The sequence below is a fragment of the Mirounga angustirostris genome, unplaced genomic scaffold (genome assembly GCF_029215605.1).
Source record: "Mirounga angustirostris isolate CCGP_5_RB_7025 unplaced genomic scaffold, mMirAng1.0.hap1 SCAF_17, whole genome shotgun sequence".
Taxonomy (NCBI): Eukaryota; Metazoa; Chordata; class Mammalia; order Carnivora; family Phocidae; genus Mirounga; species Mirounga angustirostris.
In genome coordinates this window covers 27,229,396-27,247,237 of record NW_026991725.1, presented here as the reverse complement: position 1 = coordinate 27,247,237, position 17,842 = coordinate 27,229,396, and the positions used below count along the sequence as shown (strand labels likewise).

Sequence of the window (17,842 nt, the reverse complement as noted above, 5' to 3'; positions counted from 1 at the left end):
GGGATCAAGTCCTACAATGGGCTCCGTGCTCAGCGCAGTCTGCTTGGGATTCTTTCCCTCTTCCCCTCCCTGCCCCTCTGCCCTTCCCCCTACACGCATGTGTGCATGCGCTCGCTCGCTCACTCTCTCAAATAAATAAGTAAATAAAATCTTAAAAAAAAAAAATCTGGTGTTAGACATAATAGGAAAGAAGTGCTCTTACTGGATCGATGCCAAAAGGGTATGGTCCACCAAAAACTCCAGGGACAGACGGGTTCAACTGCAGAACAGGGTTCCCCCGAAGCGTCTCCTCCCTACCATGTTAGAAGAAAAGTTCCATTTGTTTTTATCAAGAGAGGGAAACTGCTGGGGTCCAAAACTGATCCTAAAAGAAACTACTACAGCTGTCTTGTCTCTTCAATAAAAGAGGAAAGACTAGCATCTGATAATGAGAAGGGATCAGAAATAACAAAAGACCAAAACAAACAAACACACCTACATAACTAAGTAGGGAATTTGGGGAATCTGCTTTTAATTTACAAAAAGAAACAATGTGCCTAAATTTACAGTCTCAGTTTCCTCCTTCCTCCCTCCCTCCCTCCCTCTCTTTCTTTTTTCTCTTAAGTAGGCTCCACACCCAGCGTGGAGCCCAATATAGGGCTTGAACTCACGACCCCAAGATCAAGACCTGAGCTGAGATCAACAGTCAGATGCTTAACTGACTGGCCACCCAGGCGCCCCAGGCACTCAGTTTCTTGATAGTGCTGAAGGAATCACAAACACTTGCCAGGCTGGGGCATAAATAAGAGGGGACACTGCATTCTTCTGAAACAGAGACGCTGTCAGCCACTTCCTAAAGAAGTATAAGTTTATCTCTTGTCTGGAAAATCAGAGCTGAACAGAAAAGGAATAACCTGACTTTTAGCTTCTTTGCAACTTACGTCCAGTTATATAAAGTGAACATCGGCCGTACACTCCAGGATGACCCGAAGATATTAAGAGACTTGGAAAAGCAATCATTGTAGATGAGGCCAGTGTAGATGGAAAACACACCCATCAACAGAATAATGTACCGGCCGCTGAACACCGTGCTAAACATCTGGGAACCAGAAGAAAGAAGTCAATGAAACGTACTCCCTGTGGCTCAACATTATTGTTGTGACAACACTATTGAGAATATATGACCATTCTTCTCACACTAATTTACCCCACCCACCCCAGGTCAGAGAACCTCAAGGCCAAAATACAATGCTAACAAGAAATGACTCTCACAGCACATGACCGCTTTGGAGTTAAAATGAATGTAACGTCTCTACTCTTAAAACAGCCTCTGTAACTTCTATATAAATTCATGGATAGAAGACTTCCAGAATCCCAATTTTATAATGAATGCTTGAGGAATTACAAAGTTTCGGTCCAACACACATGGAGCAAACATTACCTCATTCTCATTCTTCTGAGAGAGGATCCGGCTCTCCCTCAATACCATCCATACAGCAAATAGGGTCATCAAAACACCATGGCCAAAGTCCCCAAACATCACAGCAAACAGGAAAGGGAAAGTGATGATGGTATAGGGAGCTAAAAGGAACCAGAGGAAGAAAACAAAGTACAGAAAACCGCAACCACCAGCAGCAGATCACATTCCTCCTCATACTCTAAGATCAGTATGAGGGGACTTATTCCCTAGCTGTTGGTCAGATGGACTCCCAGAGAAAACCTTCCAGAGCAGGATCTGCACGTCCTCACAGAGCAGCTCTGATGGGATCTGGGCTACCGCTAGCATTTTAAACAAAGAACACAGAGAGTGAAGTTTTGTCCCTAGCCCTGGCTGGGCACTTCCTTTGTTCTTTGATTCTTTTTCTCTAAGCCCTGGAACACTGCTCCTTTGACAGGCTAGCTTTCTTCTCTTGTGCAGCAACCATTTCTCAGCTGAAAAAAGCTCCCAGGTAAGTGGGAGAAAGCCCAGAACTCAGAGCAAAGCCAGTCCTGCAGAAGACTCTAGCTAAAAACAAATTCTCAGACTCTTGATTTAATAATTAACTCTCCTGTTTTTCCTTTGGGAAACCTGCTTTGTGTCTAAAATGGTCAATAATTGCTATATTTTCTCTGTCTAACCTGGAATAGGGAAGCCATTTAAAAATATCAGCAATCTTGGAAAAAAACTTTTTGCTTAGAGTACTTCCTGCAAATGTGCTAGAGAAAGCCAGGTGTTTCATAGTTGTGAGGATAGACAAAAGAATCCAATCCACTGAGCTCACTCCTATAAAACCACCTCTCAAAGGAGTGCCACCAGCAATAAACCTCCCTCCCTGTGTCAAAATGGGCACCTCCTTACAGGAATTACACTAGAGCTGAGGTCTTGACAACATAGGTAATTTTATGCCAGCTACTCAAGAACATCTGAAGGGAGGCATTAGAAGAGACAAATAAACAAAATATAAAACTTCTAGAGGGAGAAGATTCAAGTTTTTTTACCTGGATTTATCTCTCGGTAAGTTCCAATTCCGTAAGCATCTACTATGTTCTGAAAGCCATATGTGAACTTGTTCGTTTTGTTATAGGTTGGGGGCGTCTGATTTGTTTGCATCCTGTTCAGAATAGAGGGCACAGTGGAACCACTGTGTTCCTGGGAAACATTAAACACATATATCAAAATTAGATCATCCTAGTGGTGGTTACATAGATGTATATATTTATCAAAATTCGTCAAACTATACATATAAAATAGGAGCATTTTATATTATGTGAATTGTATCTCAATCTTGCCCAGTCTTTGGAGAAACTGGAGCTAGGTGTAAAATCTACAATGAAAGATTTAAATTAAGTGTAAAAGAATATCCTTATGTGAGAAAATTCAATTCTAAAATGTGCAACCAAAGAAAACATGGAACTTCCTCCTCTGGAGACATCCTCATCTGCCTTTCTACTAAGAGTATCGTTGTTCTTTCCTTTTATGGAGAAAGCAGTGTTATCTTCTCAAACTCTAACTGCTAGACAGGACTGCTAGGGTTATCCCTCAGAAGCAGTCTGATGGGGGAGCTGGGTGGCTCAGTTGGTTAAGCATCTGTCTTTGGCTCGGGTCATGATCTCCGGGTCCTGGGATTGAGCCCTGCGGCATCAGGGTCCCTGCTCAGGCTCAGCTCCCTACTCCCAAATAGTAACTAACTAAACTTTAGTTACTAAGAGGGGTCTGCTTCTCCCTCTCCCTCTGCCCCTCCCCACCATCTGCTTGTGCTCTCCCTCCCACCCTCTCTCTCAAATAAATAAATAAAATCTTAAAAAAAAAAAAAAAAAGAACCTGTCTGAGGGGCAGAGAGAATGGATAAGGAAACTGACGTTCTGGTCAGGAGCTATTCTGAAGAATCATGGGTATATGACCAAGTCATTTCGTCTTTTTTTTTTTTTTTTTTAAGATTTATTTATTTATTTATTTTGAGAGAGAGAGAGAGCGAGCAAGTGCGCACACATAAGTAGGGGTAGGGGGAGGGGCAGAGGGAGAGGGAGAGAGAGAATCTCAAGCAGACTCCACGCTGAGCGTGGAGCCCGATGTGGGGCTGGGTCTCACAACCCTGAGATCATGACTTGAGCCAAAATTAAGAGTCAGACACTCAACCGACTGAGGACTGAGCCACACAGGCACCCAGTCATTTCATCTTTTTTGAACTGCAGTTTCCACATTTGGAAAACAAGGATACACAAAATGTATTGTTAGGAAACAAGAGGAGTACAAGATGAGTATATCCAAGAACTCTGAAAGTAAAAATGCCATAAAAATGTGATCAATTAATGTTACAGTGGGTGGGAAGTGCTCTTTCCCACTGCACTGCCAGCTATAGGGGACTCACCGTGCCCCTCCTGAGCGCAAACTGGATGGAGTCAAGGTCGGTGACGGGGCACCAGACCTCTGCAATCAGGCACTTCTGGGTCACATCGATGTTGCACAGGTTCAGGGTGTGGTAGATGGCCTTCATCTTCCTCACCTTGATGAACCAGACACGGATGTTCTTAGCAGCTGCCTGCAGGACCCTCTGGCGGTGATCCTCTGTTTGATTGAGAACCTTTTGGGAGAGAAAGGAACTAGGAGAGATCCTTCTACACCAGGTTTGGGTCCAGGATATGAATGACAAAGAGGCACAGCTTTCTGAGAAGGGTTGCTAGGGATTTATTCTTCTTCTGACTAGAATGGCTTTTGCAGGGGGCAAATTACAAGAAATTAGAGCTTTAGTTACTAACATTCATTTTTCTTTTGGCTTCAAGCTGAAGAGAAACCTGAGGAAATAGTTTTCAGTTCCTCTATATTTATCTTCCCACAAATCCACAGCTTACTTACCTGGATCATTAAAGAGCAATGGTTTTCCATGTAAAGTCTGTAACTCAGACTCAAAGTTAAGTCAGCATTTTAAGGCTGGGAGTTGACAAAATCCACACTTAAAAACAGTTAGCTGCAGAATGCCCTGAACATAAGCCAGCATCGGGGAATGATGGGAAAGAGGCAGTGCTGAACACCATCGCCCGCCTATGCCAAGAGAGACTCCATGCCAGGGAACAAGGGACAGGAGACACTAAGGGGTCAGAAGGACTCAAGGCCTTAGAGGAGATTAGACTGCCACATACCACTGTTATCGTGGGGCAGATAAGGCTTTATCTTTCTGTCAGGCTTCTTGGGGGAAAAAAAACGTTTCAGTGCTGATCCTTTGGAAACCAGTACACATTGCCCTCACAGTAATCACACTGCCAAGACTAGAGTGAAAGGAAGGGGCAGGGACACTTAACATTCTACTGCCTTGTTTATCACCATTTAAGATTTCAATAGCAGGAGAGGGGCTAAGCCAAAGGGCGAGCAACCCACCACTCACACTTCTGCATGAAAACTGAGCCACCCAGGCATCCCTTTTATTATTTTTTTAAAAGATTTTATTTTTAAGTAATCACCACACCCAACAATGGGCTCAAACTCACAGCCCCAAGATCAAGATTTGCATGGTTGGGGCACCTGGGTGGCTCAGTCGGTTAAGCGTCTGCCTTCGGCTAGGTCATGATCCCAGGGTCCTGGGATTGAGCCCCGCATCGGGCTTCCTGCTCAGCGAGAAGCCTGCTTCTTCCTTTCCCACTCCCCCTGTTTGTGTTCCCTCTCTTGATGTCTCTCTCTCTCTCTGTCAAATAAATAAATAAAATCTTAAAAAAAAAAAAAAAAAAAAAGAGTTGCATGCTCTACCAACTGACCCAGCCAGGCACCCCTCAATCCCTTTTTAAAGTTTCAGTTCAGGGGCGCCTGGGTGGCTCGGTTGTTAAGCGTCTGCTTTTGGCGCAGGTCATGATCCCAGGGTCCTGGGATCGAGCCCCGCATCGGGCTCCCTGCTCAGCGGGAAGCCTGCTTCTTCTTCTCCCACTCCCCCTGCTTGTGTTCCCTCTCTGGCTGTGCCTCTCTGTCAAATAAATAAATAAAATCGTAATAAATAAATAAATAGATAATAAAGTTTCAGTTCATACAGCTGGGTGTTTCAAAGATCAAATTCTGACCATATTGCCTGTGCCTTTTAAAAATCTACGCGTAAGTCTAGGAGGGGATAAGATAGCCCTAGAACCCAGAACACACTAATTGGCCTATCACCCATCAGCAGTTCTAAAAAACTCTCTTCCCGTGGTTAAACAGGTAAGTGTATCTCTGAGGAGCTGGAAATAGGTCAAGTTGGTGGGTCATAGACAACGGGAGTTGGAGGGAAAGATGACAAAGGGAGTTGAAATGGGAGTTACAACATATCTCTGACAATTTTGCCCCTGCTGGAAAGAACTGTCTTTGAGATTAAGTACAGTGGGCCGCCTTATCTGTAGGGGACACCACCCAAGACCCCCAGTGGGTGCCTAAAACTGTGAATAGTACCTAACTATATATAATACGTTTTTTTCTATACACACATACCTATGATGAAGTTTAATTTAAAAATTAGGCACAGTAAGAAATTAACAATTAATAATAGAATAGAATAATTGTAACAATATGGTATAATAATAAAGTCATGTGAATGTGGTCTCTCTCTCTCTAAATATCTTATTGTACCGTACTCACCCTTCTTGTGAGGATGTGAGAGGATACAATGCCTATGTGAGATGAAGTGAGGTGAATGATGTAGGCATGTGACGCAGCGTTAGGCTACTATAACCTTCTGACATCATCAGGGGATCATGTTTAAGACCCACAGCTGACTGTGGGTGACTGAAACCTCAGAAGGCAAAATCACAGATAAAGGGGGGTGGGGACTACTGAATGTTTTAATGTTTCAAGAGGGCAATCATCACATCCTTTCAACAGGGAACAAAGCTCCCACTGGCCACACTTTCCTTCCAAGTACGCCTCAATCATGACTCCGTCCTTAGGACCTCATGACAACCATGGATCGTATTAACCACACTGGTGATGTGGTAAAAATCTAATAGTCTCTTCTTGGGTACAAGACTTACAGGACTCTCCGGCTAGACCGTTTGGTTAAGATCCGAGGTGACCAGAAGTTACACACCAAGCTGTTAAGAGTGGCTGCCTCTGGAGGGAGAGAGTGTGTGAGAGAGGGCAGAACTGACTTCACGTGTACTTCTGTATTACTTGATTTTTTCCCTTAACTAAGTATACTTTTTTTACTCATAAAAAATACCTCAGACTCACGAAGAGGGAAACCGAATACTTGAAGCAACAACAATTTCAGATGTATAGCATTCCTGTCGTGTTTGAGGATGATTAACGCTGTTATGCTATTTTTAACAGTCATTCCCTGAAACTTTTCCCTAGCTCCCAAGGGCACAAGTTACCCATGGACACTTCTTTTTTTGCATCCTGGCTGCTCTTGATGCCTAATAAACTGTTAGTGTTTCAAGGAAGGGGAACAGTCTTCGATTATAGTATTTCACACAAAAAAATTCCCTCCAGCCCTCTGGTACCATTTGGAGATCATCAATCCTGGTATTAACTCCAGAAGCCATTTCCTTCCTCTCCTGTGGTGTCTCAGGACAGGGATAGAGTGAGGCCCGGAACCTGGAACATACAGACACAGCCTGATGGACTCTGAAGTTTCTTAACCTGTTCAATTTAAACAACCTCAGGAAGTAATCTTAATGTACTAGAAGGACCAAAACTAGAAGGATTAGCTCAGACTGGTGCACTGATCATTAATAAATATGAAATGTCCTATAGATTGAGCAATAACATTTGAACTATCTTGACATTCTCTGCAGCTACTAAATTCCCTTAGATTAAAATTTTAAAAACTCAGTAATACAAATCATACTGTAAATTACTTGAGAAAAATGGCACGGAAAAGAGATCTTATGGACAGAATTTCAGAAAAGTGTGCAGGCACAGTGCCTATGGTACACTGCTGGGTACACAAGCCCATCGTCCTAGAACAACGTAGCATTTATAAACCATGAGTCCTAATTACTTTTTTCCAAAGAAAGGAAATTGCGGTTTTGATAGTACTTCTAAAAATGAACTTAGGTCATTTCTAATTGTTTAAAATAGCCCTAATATTATTAAAAGATATATGTGCTGTGTCAAAGTAAACTAAAAGGGTTATTGTTTCACTGTTCTATATTCTAAGGCTTAATAGTCAGGCAGCCTGGCTGCACCTCTCAGGGAGGCACATTTCTCTTACCCTTCGCAGATCTTCTTGACTCTGTTTTTCAGCTGATCGCCTTGGAAGAAAATGATGAATACGGACTTGTGCACGTAGTCACCCTGGGCCCCAAACCCAAAACAGAGCATTCAGACTTCTGGCCTGGAAGAAAATTTCTTAAATACCCTACTGTCTTGGTGATATAGGAACAACGGGAGTCACTGAAGGACATGGCAACCCTGCACTTGAATTATTATCCTCCATCCGTTTAAGCTCTGCTATAAGAACATTTGCCCTGTAGTCTCTCATTCACACAAAAAATCTTAGATACTTGTTTTTAAACTCAACCATGAGCTTAACACAGACACTAAGATGATTCTCCTTGTAGCACCATATAGCCCTTTATACCAATTCAACTTCAAACCTTACACTGCCCGAGTAAGGATGGAGGAGAGGAAAGGAAGCCATTCCTGTTTGTTCTATGCTTAGAAGTTCCCAGATAAAGGGGACTGAGGAACTATAAGGAAGTGAGGGTTTGGGAAGAAGGTTGATGTGGAATCTCATGCTTCATGCTAAGTTTGATCTAAGGAGCAGGGAGGAGGAGGGCAATCTATTCCAAATACCAAGTTCACATATGAAGTCTGACACAAGGGCTGCAGGGAAAGATCAGAAAAATAGGCTTAACTGGGTGTTAACCAAGACTGCCTCTGGTTGCCTGTATTTTCTCATATTCCTAGAATTTTTATAATAAAAAACAAACTTTAGAAGGATAAAAGGAGATGAGGAATGAAGAAAATGAGGCAAAGAGCCTTAAATCCGTAAATTCTCCAGAATGGGAAATAAACTGGAGCACATTCCTTGTGCAGCCTCTCTGCTGTAGCTATCCAGACCCCTTTCCTCAATTTGTTGATAAAATAATGTTTCTGTTGCCCAGAAACTTGGCTGAATATTCCTGAGAACAGCTCCACATTAGGAGTCACTGCAGACTGCAATGTCTCTACAACGCGAGGACAGCCTCCGGTGGGTCTGCACAACTGCTCCTCTGGGGGCTCCCCGAACCCTAAGTGTCACCACTCTCCTCTTCAGGAGGATAAAAGGATAAAAGCCTCAGGTGCCCAGACCATTTCAGCTGCATGACCCACCCACTCTGAGAAGTCTCACAATCCAATCTCTCTTCGTGGAGCAAAAGATACTAATTTAAGAACATCTAAAAGATAATTTTCAACAGAAAATCCAAGCCCAGGCTTCCAAATATTACCAATACAACAGTAAATTTTTTTGCAGAACATTTCATCTTCCTTGCTTGTGATCCTTGAAATCAGGATTCACCATACTTCGTGTAGGTTGATGTTAAGAACTCTGTCCCATTATGTCAAATGCCAAGATGTTCAGCCATTCCTACTTTGCAAAGCAGTGGGTAGGGAAGATCCTCCTACCTTGCACAATAAATTATTTTTAAACTAAGTTTCTAAATCTCCCAACAAACAGACAAAAAACCTTACCAACTAAAAATTTCATCACCTTATAAAGCTCATAGTTTAGGAGGAACTCTCTCCTCTTCTTACACATTGGTATTACCAAACCTGGAACCAGATGTCATGCTCTGATTTTCACAGAAAGTTAATTTTCTTTTGGCCTCTGATAGGTAACAGAAAGTATATAAAGCTTAAGTTTAAAATAAGGGGGAAAAAAACATACAGTCCAAATCATACCGACACAGGTGGGGCTTGAAAATGTCTATGCATCTGTCAGTATACGTCATAGGTACACAGAGGACAGAAGTTAAGAGGAAAAGAGCAGTGCTTCCTATTCGCAGATCAGGGTAGGGGGAAACATAAGGGCTCCTCTGCGGGAGGGTCAGATTCAGGTGGTACCATGCAGTGTTACTGCTCTGAGCTCCCTTTACAAGACCTACTCCACGGGACGCAATTTCCTTGTCTTACAGTCACAGGATCCTCCAGGGGGTTCTCGATTTCAGCCTGTCGCAGGAACACATTTCCCCGGCAAACCCGCCAAAGCATGCGCTCAAAAGTAGGGATGCGCTCCCGGTTAATCACACCAGCCACGAAGCTGTGGGAAGAAGAGCCAGATGGGGAACTCTATTCCACGCCATGGGATGGAAGGCTTTAAGACAAAGAAGGGAAGTGAGGGGAGGGGGCAAGACAAACACAAGGCTATGCAATGTTATGTCAAAAGGGCTCCCAAAGTTTTCTTCCCAGAACCAGGAAAGGGCTGACAGAACAGCTCAGGAACTGAATCCAAAGTGACCTAGGAACACCTCTCAAGAGGCTCAGAAAAGAACACATCCTGGAAACAAGTGAATGCCCAGCCTCACTACTCTTTTGACAGCAAACATGAATGTGACCCCACTGAGTTATGGAGGGTCAAAATAGTACTCACCCAAGTCTTAAAGGTGTGCCTCTTCCCATCTCACTTGGCTCCAAGAGGGACGAGGACTCTTCCAACAAGTCTGGATCCGCCATCTGCTGATGATGCAATTCAGCCTGAATTCACAAATCAATTAATATCTAATGAAAATAGTTAGTGGCATGCAGGGAACGAGGAACCAGGAGGTAAGTTTAGAAAATAAAGATGGAAAAGAAAAAAACCACCAAAAGAGACGACATACCCACGAAAAGAATAGGGGAAGAAAACAAAGGAAAGAAACAAGAGGAAAAGAAAGCTTAACTGCCCCAGTAAAGCATCGGGGAAATGGTTTTTGAAATAAGGAATAAAGGAAAAAAACACTAAATAATGGTGACAATGTATAAATCTGTTATTTGGTGGAAACCATTTTATCTGTGTTTCCCTGAAAGCCATGAAAATACTAGGAAATACCTGTGCATGCGGATGGAAGCTGAAATGTTTCTCCGTTTTCAGCAAAACCAAAGCAGCTCTGAAGATACTCTCAACATCAAATTTCCAGGCAGCTAGAGACTAGAATATCCCTGGGTGGGAATGTGAAAGATGGAGACTCTCTTTCCAAGGAAGAAAGAAAAGCACAGCCACCGTCCCAAGCAGTGTGAACAGGAGAAAGGCGGAAGGGGCATTTCCACATGTCTGGGTTTCCATGCTCTTCAAAATTCAGAACATGAGAGCTTTCAGCATGGCCACCGTATAAAATGCCCCAAGCCATGGGATTTAAAGAGTATTTCTTTCTCCAAAAGGAGAAGTGGCACAGCAGCTGGGCAGGCCTGGACCTCCACTGCATCAACAGAAGGAAGAAAAAGTGAAAACCTATCTGAATGTCCTAGTTTCTGACCAGGAATCTAGGAATATTAAAAAGTTCATGTTAGGCTACATAGTTTAAGGGTCACTGAGAACAAAGTGGAAACCAATAATCTCAATCAAGTGAAGATAATGTAACTGATAATAAACCAATATAGAGCATGTAGGCTAGTTTAATTGTTCAGATTTAAAATTATTTCCACCATGACAGTTTATACAATGAAATGAAGGAGGAGAGGGACCTTCTCAGATGGAGGTCTGTACTTCCTAAACTCTCTCTACCCAACACATCCTACTACCTTTAGTCTTATCAGGAAGGAGAAGCTGCTCTAAAAAATAAAGGCCAATCAACTTCTCTACCACCTGATCTCCCCAACTTTAATATCCACATACTGCTCGTTTAACCAAAGACTAGAAATCAGCCAGATGATCTTCCTTTTCAAAAGCAAAACTAAACAAAAAAAATCAGGAAAATTTTTCTCTATCATTTTCATTCCAAACATCAATTTGATTCTCTTCCTGTTAACCCTGCGATCAAAAAATGTCACAAAGGAACCTCACTTGATAAGTGATAGGACCATAAAGGTAAAGTCAAGGGGTGCGGGGGGAAGGCTTTAGGGTTGAGTATAAACCTGAGGATATAAACCAAATAATAAGGCTGAAAGCCTAAAAAAAAGAAAAATTTTTGGGGAAGTGACTTCTAAAAGTTGATGCAGGATGAACATTCAACTTTACGCCCCACCCCGGCTGAATGAAAGAAGGGACGGAACAGAACGGAAAGGAAAAGAGGAAGGAAGGAAGGAAGGAAGGGAAGAAGGAAGGAAGGAAGGAAGGAAGGAAAGAAGGAAGGAAGGGCAGGCACTGAGTACGTCAGAGGGCAGACAAATACTGTCATGAGATGTGAAAAAGTTTAAGATGAGATAATGGGGGCAACAGATTTCCACTTGCTATCGAATGGAAGTTTAGGGGGTTTTTTTTGGTTTCTACTTAATATCAAATCAGCTGATTGCAAGCCACAGGCAACTCATTTTAAGGATCTAGATGACTGGGGCGCCTGGGTGGCTCAGCCATTTAGCATCTGCCTTCGGCTTGGGTCATGATCCCAGGGCCCTGGGGTCGGGCCCCACATCGGGCTCCTTGCTCAGCAGGGAAGCCTGCTTCTCCCTCTCCCACCCCCCCGCTTGTGTTCCCTCTCTCGCAGTCTCTTTCTGTCAAAAAAATAAATAAAAATCTTTAAAAAAAAAAAAAAGGATCTAGATGACTACCTCCTTTCATCTTGTTCTTGGGATGTCCCTTGGCAAAAAACAGTGAAACTGACTGCTACCCACAAGACTTCTGCCTACTTCCCTGTATGGTTCACAAGACCTGCTTTCAGTAAACCCAAAAGATCAGGCACAGTGCAAACATATGTGCTCTATAGGGGACAACTGCTGGAGCAGCAAAAAGCACTGACTAACAAGACTACTCTGTAGTCTACTACTCACCTGGGACTCTGGGTGTAAAAAAAACTTTGGCAGAATTAAAATTAAATGGAAACTTGCAATAATATTCTAATTAATAATTTCACTACTTCATACTTAAGTATCCTAAATCTTAGAGAGGGAAGTCAAACATTTTTAAATAAAATAACTGTGCCTCATGGGGAACTAGGAGGATCAGAACTGCTTACTGAGGGCCTTTAAGACAATCTCTAAAACCGCACCGTGGGGTATCTGAATCCTATTCTGGGTTCCCTAATAACAAAAACAACGCTACCAACGTGCGTCTGAATTACTTGCTATGCTCTTTGGTTCACCTTTCCCCTAGTCAGAACACTAAAACCATGCCCTGAAAGAGGAAGCGGCAGAATCTCAGCAGCGCCCTGTCAACAGCACATCCAGTTCAAGCTGCATTAATTACCAAGAGCAAACACTTTTACTTCCATCTATATTGAGAGAGAAATCACATTTCATCACTTAAGGTGTTCACCCAAGCCCCAAGGGAGATGGCAGATGGGAAAGAAAAGTAAAGTAAAGTAGATGGATGGAAGACTCAGAAGGAAAGGAAGGCAGGGACCTGCATGCCATTAACCATTACTTTTCCAGTCTTCTTTACGCTCTCATATGTTAGGGTGCTTATGGTAAAAGATGCAGAGAACTCTCTCCAGCTCTTATAGTTCTTCATAAGCAAGAAGACTGAGAAAAGGATAATCATTAACAAGTCATTTTAAATGCTCTGGATAAGAAATGGCTATGTCGAACTTGCAATCATCTTAAATCATAAGAATGTTCGATTTATGTTTACTCTTCCCCTTCCAGACATCTTGCCAATCATGACCGCTATGCCTAAAGATGGAAAGAATCATTTTCTGATTGAGCCATTTTTGGCTAACTCACTATTATAAATTATTGATCATGTTCACCAAATTTTATAAAAAAAGAAGGGTTTGAACTGGTCGTGTTTTAGGCCATTTGCAAACATTGTAGTTTCAGGCATGGAAGACAATCTCGTGAAAAAAATTACGTTTCCGAGATTTGAGGGTCCCAAGTTTATCTTTTGCATTATTTGAAGTGTGCACTCACGTGCACAGATGCACTTACTCTGTGAGGTCTCATTTCCTGTCAAGGCAACTGTCTGGCAACAGCAGGGCAAGGGCCATTGAAAGGGACCTGGCTGAGCCTCGGAGCTAGTGGCAGGCCTCCACAAGGCACTGACTCTGCACTTGGGAGAAGAAAGGCAGAGTAGCTCTTGCCAGAAGACTCCCCGCACTATCGTAAGGGTGCTAGGAACAAGAGAGACTGATGACAAAAGCAGCCAAAGAATCTCTCACAGCCAAGGCCTCATGCTCAAAAGTACTTCGAGATTATTACCAAAAAAAAAAAAAAAAAAGTTTTGTGTGAGTAAGGGGGAAAGCAACCCACTGTGGTTGGAGCATGAAGGTCATGAAGACTTCCAGCCTGCCTTCTCAGCATGGGTGTTTCATGTTTAGATTTATTAAGAAAAAAAAGAAAAGAAAATTCCTAAATCCAGAACTTAGGATTTTAAAACTGTGATCATCTTTCCAAGTGATTTTTCTTATTTTGTTTTTAGTATCTTGTTTTTAGTAACATTAACAATTCAAGTAACTATTGCCCATAAGGGGGTCCATTTGTCAGTCTTTATTCAGATTTTCTCTCAGAATGAACTAGACAAGGAAGCCTATTCCATCCCTTAAACTCAGGAGGTTATGAAAGACATCTGCATACATTTCAGCAACATCCAGCAATAAACTAAGACTATATCAAAAGGGGAAGAAGTGGGGGGAGGGCAAAAGAATTAAGCCCCAAATGATGCTCAAAGTACCTGAGCTTTGATTCTGAGGCCAGCTGAAATTGGATCTGCGGGCAGCAGCTTAGACACATTTAGAAAAGCACGTATCTGTGAGCATATGGGGGCACTGTGTTCTGGCATGTTTCCTGATATGACTAAGCGATGCATTCCTTGAGCACAGGGACCATGTCTTACTCATCTTGTGCCTCACGAAGAGTAGGTGCTCATTAAATGCTCAATGAATTAATGAATATAAATACAATAACAGTTTAGGCAGTGAGCAACTGGAATTCCAGATTATTGTTCATGAAAGCCATACGGCAAAAGTGGCCATGCCTGTTGCAAAAGACCTGAAACACATGGAAAGAGTTAATCACACTGTCCCACACCCTCTAATGTGATGAGATATCAGGGACTGGTGAAAGAAGTTTCTGTCAGTCTCAAAATTCTCCACTCAGTGAGCTAGCTGAATATTCACACCAAACCTCTCTTGATACATAGCCAGATTCTGATTCTTGGGATGATTATGCAATTAAATTCATATGAGCTCTTTCCCGTTCCCTTGCCCCAACAGATGTTTTTAATTAGCATGGCTTCTCTGAGTCAGTCCTTAGTTACTGAGGAATGTATCACATCTTCAGCTTTCTGACGCCCAGTGGTTTACAAACTAGCATAGCTCAGCGTCACCCTGTGAAAACAGATTGCTGGGCCCCACCCTCAGAGTTTCTGATTCCCTGAGTCTAGAGTGAGGACTAGTAATGTGCATTCTGACAAGTTCCCGGGTGAGGCTCATGCTGCTGGTTACAGAGCCCTTGCTCCAGTCTAGAGGGCTAGAGAGTTGGTCTTTCCTTAAAAGACAGATATCAAAAGTAGAACTGAGAATACACCACGTGGGACACCTGGGTGCCTCAGTGGGTTAAACGTCTGCCTTCAGCTTAGGTCATGATCCCAGGGTCTTGGGATGGAACCCCACGTCAGGCTCCCTGCTCAGGAGGGAGCCTGCTTCTCCCTCTCCCCACTGCTCATGCTCTCTCTCTCAAAGAAATAAAATCTTTAAAGAAAGAGAGAGAGAGGGGGCGCCTGGGTGGCTCAGTTGGTTAAGCGACTGCCTTCGGCTCAGGTCATGATCCTGGAGTCCCGGGATCGAGTCCCGCATGGGGCTCCCTGCTCAGGAGGGAGTCTGCTTCTCCCTCTGACCCTCCTCCCTCTCATGCTGTCTCTCATTCTCTCTCTCTCAAATAAATAAATAAAATCTTTAAAGAAAGAGAGAGAGAGAATACATCATGTACTAACTAAAACTGGCCTTCTATTTTTAAAAAGCTTTGCCAAATTTTTTGTTGTTGTTGAGCAAAGGAAACAAAGAATGTTCTGGAAGGCACATTGAACAGTGACTGGACCAAGAGCTGAAGTGTCTGATATTGCTAATCTGGTGGCAAAGACACCTTACTGTAAAAAAAAAAGTTACCAATATCTTAGGCCACCAATAAAGCAAGTCCAGGCTAAAAGCTAAGACTCCTCTCCAGGTGTAATTAGAAGGAAGTCTTCTGAAAGTCTTGCTCCCATGTCCTTCCATAGACTCACCTCAGCAAACTGTCATGCGCAACCTACATTTTTAACCCAGGAACTGATTTACATGTTTCCCTATAAAGCAGTGCAATGAGTTTCCGTGGAAATCCAGGAATTTCAAAACAGGCATCCTACCAGTATTTCCATACAACATAAAGAAAAACTCTTGAAAAATTAAAATGTGACATGTGCTATGTGGATAGTTACAAATGTGCTCATGATTGATAAGCAAACACAGAGAATAAAATAAAAATAAAAACTTGATGATAAAAAGTTCAGAGGTTAAAACTTCGTTACAATTTCATGTAGGACCAAATATTTCTTGTTGCTTTAACTTTTACCTTACCTTAAGCCTTTACTTACCTTAACATATAATGTAAAAATTTCAACTATGTATATACAACTACTTTAGGGTTCCTTTCCCCATCTTGTGATGAAAAATTGCAGAAAATTGCAAAAGTATACAAAACCATGACTGGCTGTGTACTGCATGAAAAATGGAACATAATCTGACATTTCTTCAACTAAAACGGTGCAAAAATGGTATTGCTTTCAACTAGCAAATTAAAATAATTTCTGGAATAACAACATGGCCCACTTGTGCAGGTGTGATAGATATCAGCTGCTCAAATACTAAAAGAAACAATAGTCTGACCTCATCGAAAAACTGCTGAGTTTTGCGAAGTATAAATTTTAGTTCAGTCAGTTCCAGGAAATTTCTCTTCAGAGCTTCCTGGTTTGTGTTGATTTCCTTCAGTTCATTTTCAATCTTCTCAAAATTGGCCTACAGGAAAAAAAAATCAAACTATTAACTTAAACTAACCTCAATATGCTTGTTCTGAAAGACAGATGAATTCATCTATCCCACAGAATTCTTGCAACCTTAGGGTTCAAACATATTTTATATCTACCCAGCAAATATGTGATTTCACCAGGGCAATTTTCTTCATGAAAATTTTTTGCTTAGCATCATCTGTCTTTACCTTTCAGTTCTATTACACACTTGGTTGAATTTCTCAGGGGACTTTGGATGGATAAAATAAATATTGAAAAGTCTACTGCTTATTCATTTAGTCTATGAGATTAATAAATTGCTAGATAAGTTGACATTAATCCAATAAGGTTTCAATAAGGCAATAAGCATTTATTTGGTGGCATGTGATATCGTTCAAGATAGTGCTCTATAATAAGTCTCCACAAGAAACTCACAAGCAAGAGACAATGCGGACAATGGCAGCAAGAATTCCTCTACTCTCCATCCACACAGGAAAATAATTTCTGCATTTAAGTAGAAAGAAATGTATCTGGCTTCCTTAGAAGAACTGTTTACCTCTAAGTCAATCATGTCCCGGGGGAAGGGCACCTCTGGGTTTTCACCAGTGTCCATAATAGGGATATTAGCTTTTCTTATCTCTTTCTCCACAAATCCTAAAATGACAGAATCAAAACATTCATGTATAGCATAGGCCTGGAATTGCCAATATTTAAGGCAAAAAATAAGAGCGAAAACCTGGCTAAAAAGAGCTTTGTTCTATAAAGATACTTTCATATAAAACAAGCACAAGATGTAAATCCTTTTTCCTCCACGTTCCTCTTCTTCCACTGCACACTCTCTGAATCACAGCTACCCCAAAGAGGATTGTCATCCCACAACCATCTTCTTTCCCTCTTCTGATCTTAAAAGCTCATCTGCTTCAGTTCTCCACCCTGTGCGACTACTACTCCAGAGTATGATGGTTCTGTTTGTAGACACTGTTTGCCGAGCTCCAGAAGAGCGCAATTCCATAGAATATTTGACATTTAGCATACTAGTGAAACAACTCTAGATCAAAAGGGTTTCATAAAATTTGAAAACAATCAGATCAGTTTTAACAAAACAAAAAACAAAAAGCATGACACAGTGTAAGGCCCCAAAATACCAGAAGAGAAAAGTGACAACTAGTGACTTTTTGAGGGCAGAGACCAAATTCACCCATCAGCTAACTGAAAGCTGACACAGTATAGTAGCAAGATCATTGGTTTAGAAGCCAGAGAGAACAACCGGGATTCAAATAGTGATTCCAGCATAACTGCTTATGTTCTTGGGCAAGTCACTTAACCTCTCTGATCTTTGGTTCCTCCCTCCCTTCCCCCCTTCCTTCCTCCCTCCCTTCCTTCCTTCCTTCCTCTCTCTC

At 42.1% G+C, this 17,842-nt stretch overlaps 1 protein-coding gene across 7 annotated transcripts in view; it reads right to left on the bottom strand.

Annotated features, from left to right (window-relative positions):
• Positions 1 to 17,842, bottom strand: part of ATP6V0A1 (ATPase H+ transporting V0 subunit a1) — a 62,574-nt gene that overhangs the window by 23,491 nt on the left and 21,241 nt on the right. For 5 of the 7 annotated variants that reach the window (XM_045888897.3, XM_045888894.3, XM_064583095.1 and 2 more), the window contains 11 exons: positions 16,999 to 17,096; positions 16,324 to 16,452; positions 9,987 to 10,090; positions 9,530 to 9,656; positions 7,626 to 7,708; positions 6,913 to 7,006; positions 3,828 to 4,040; positions 2,458 to 2,608; positions 1,421 to 1,560; positions 921 to 1,078; positions 203 to 293 (listed from right to left, as the gene is read on the bottom strand). In XM_045888897.3, the coding sequence (XP_045744853.1) occupies positions 203 to 293; positions 921 to 1,078; positions 1,421 to 1,560; positions 2,458 to 2,608; positions 3,828 to 4,040; positions 6,913 to 7,006; positions 7,626 to 7,708; positions 9,530 to 9,656; positions 9,987 to 10,090; positions 16,324 to 16,452; positions 16,999 to 17,096 (1,388 nt within the window). The remainder of the gene's footprint in view (positions 1 to 202; positions 294 to 920; positions 1,079 to 1,420; positions 1,561 to 2,457; positions 2,609 to 3,827; positions 4,041 to 6,912; positions 7,007 to 7,625; positions 7,709 to 9,529; positions 9,657 to 9,986; positions 10,091 to 16,323; positions 16,453 to 16,998; positions 17,097 to 17,842) is intronic. The other 2 variants (XM_045888896.3, XM_064583096.1) reach the window with 1 other exon arrangement.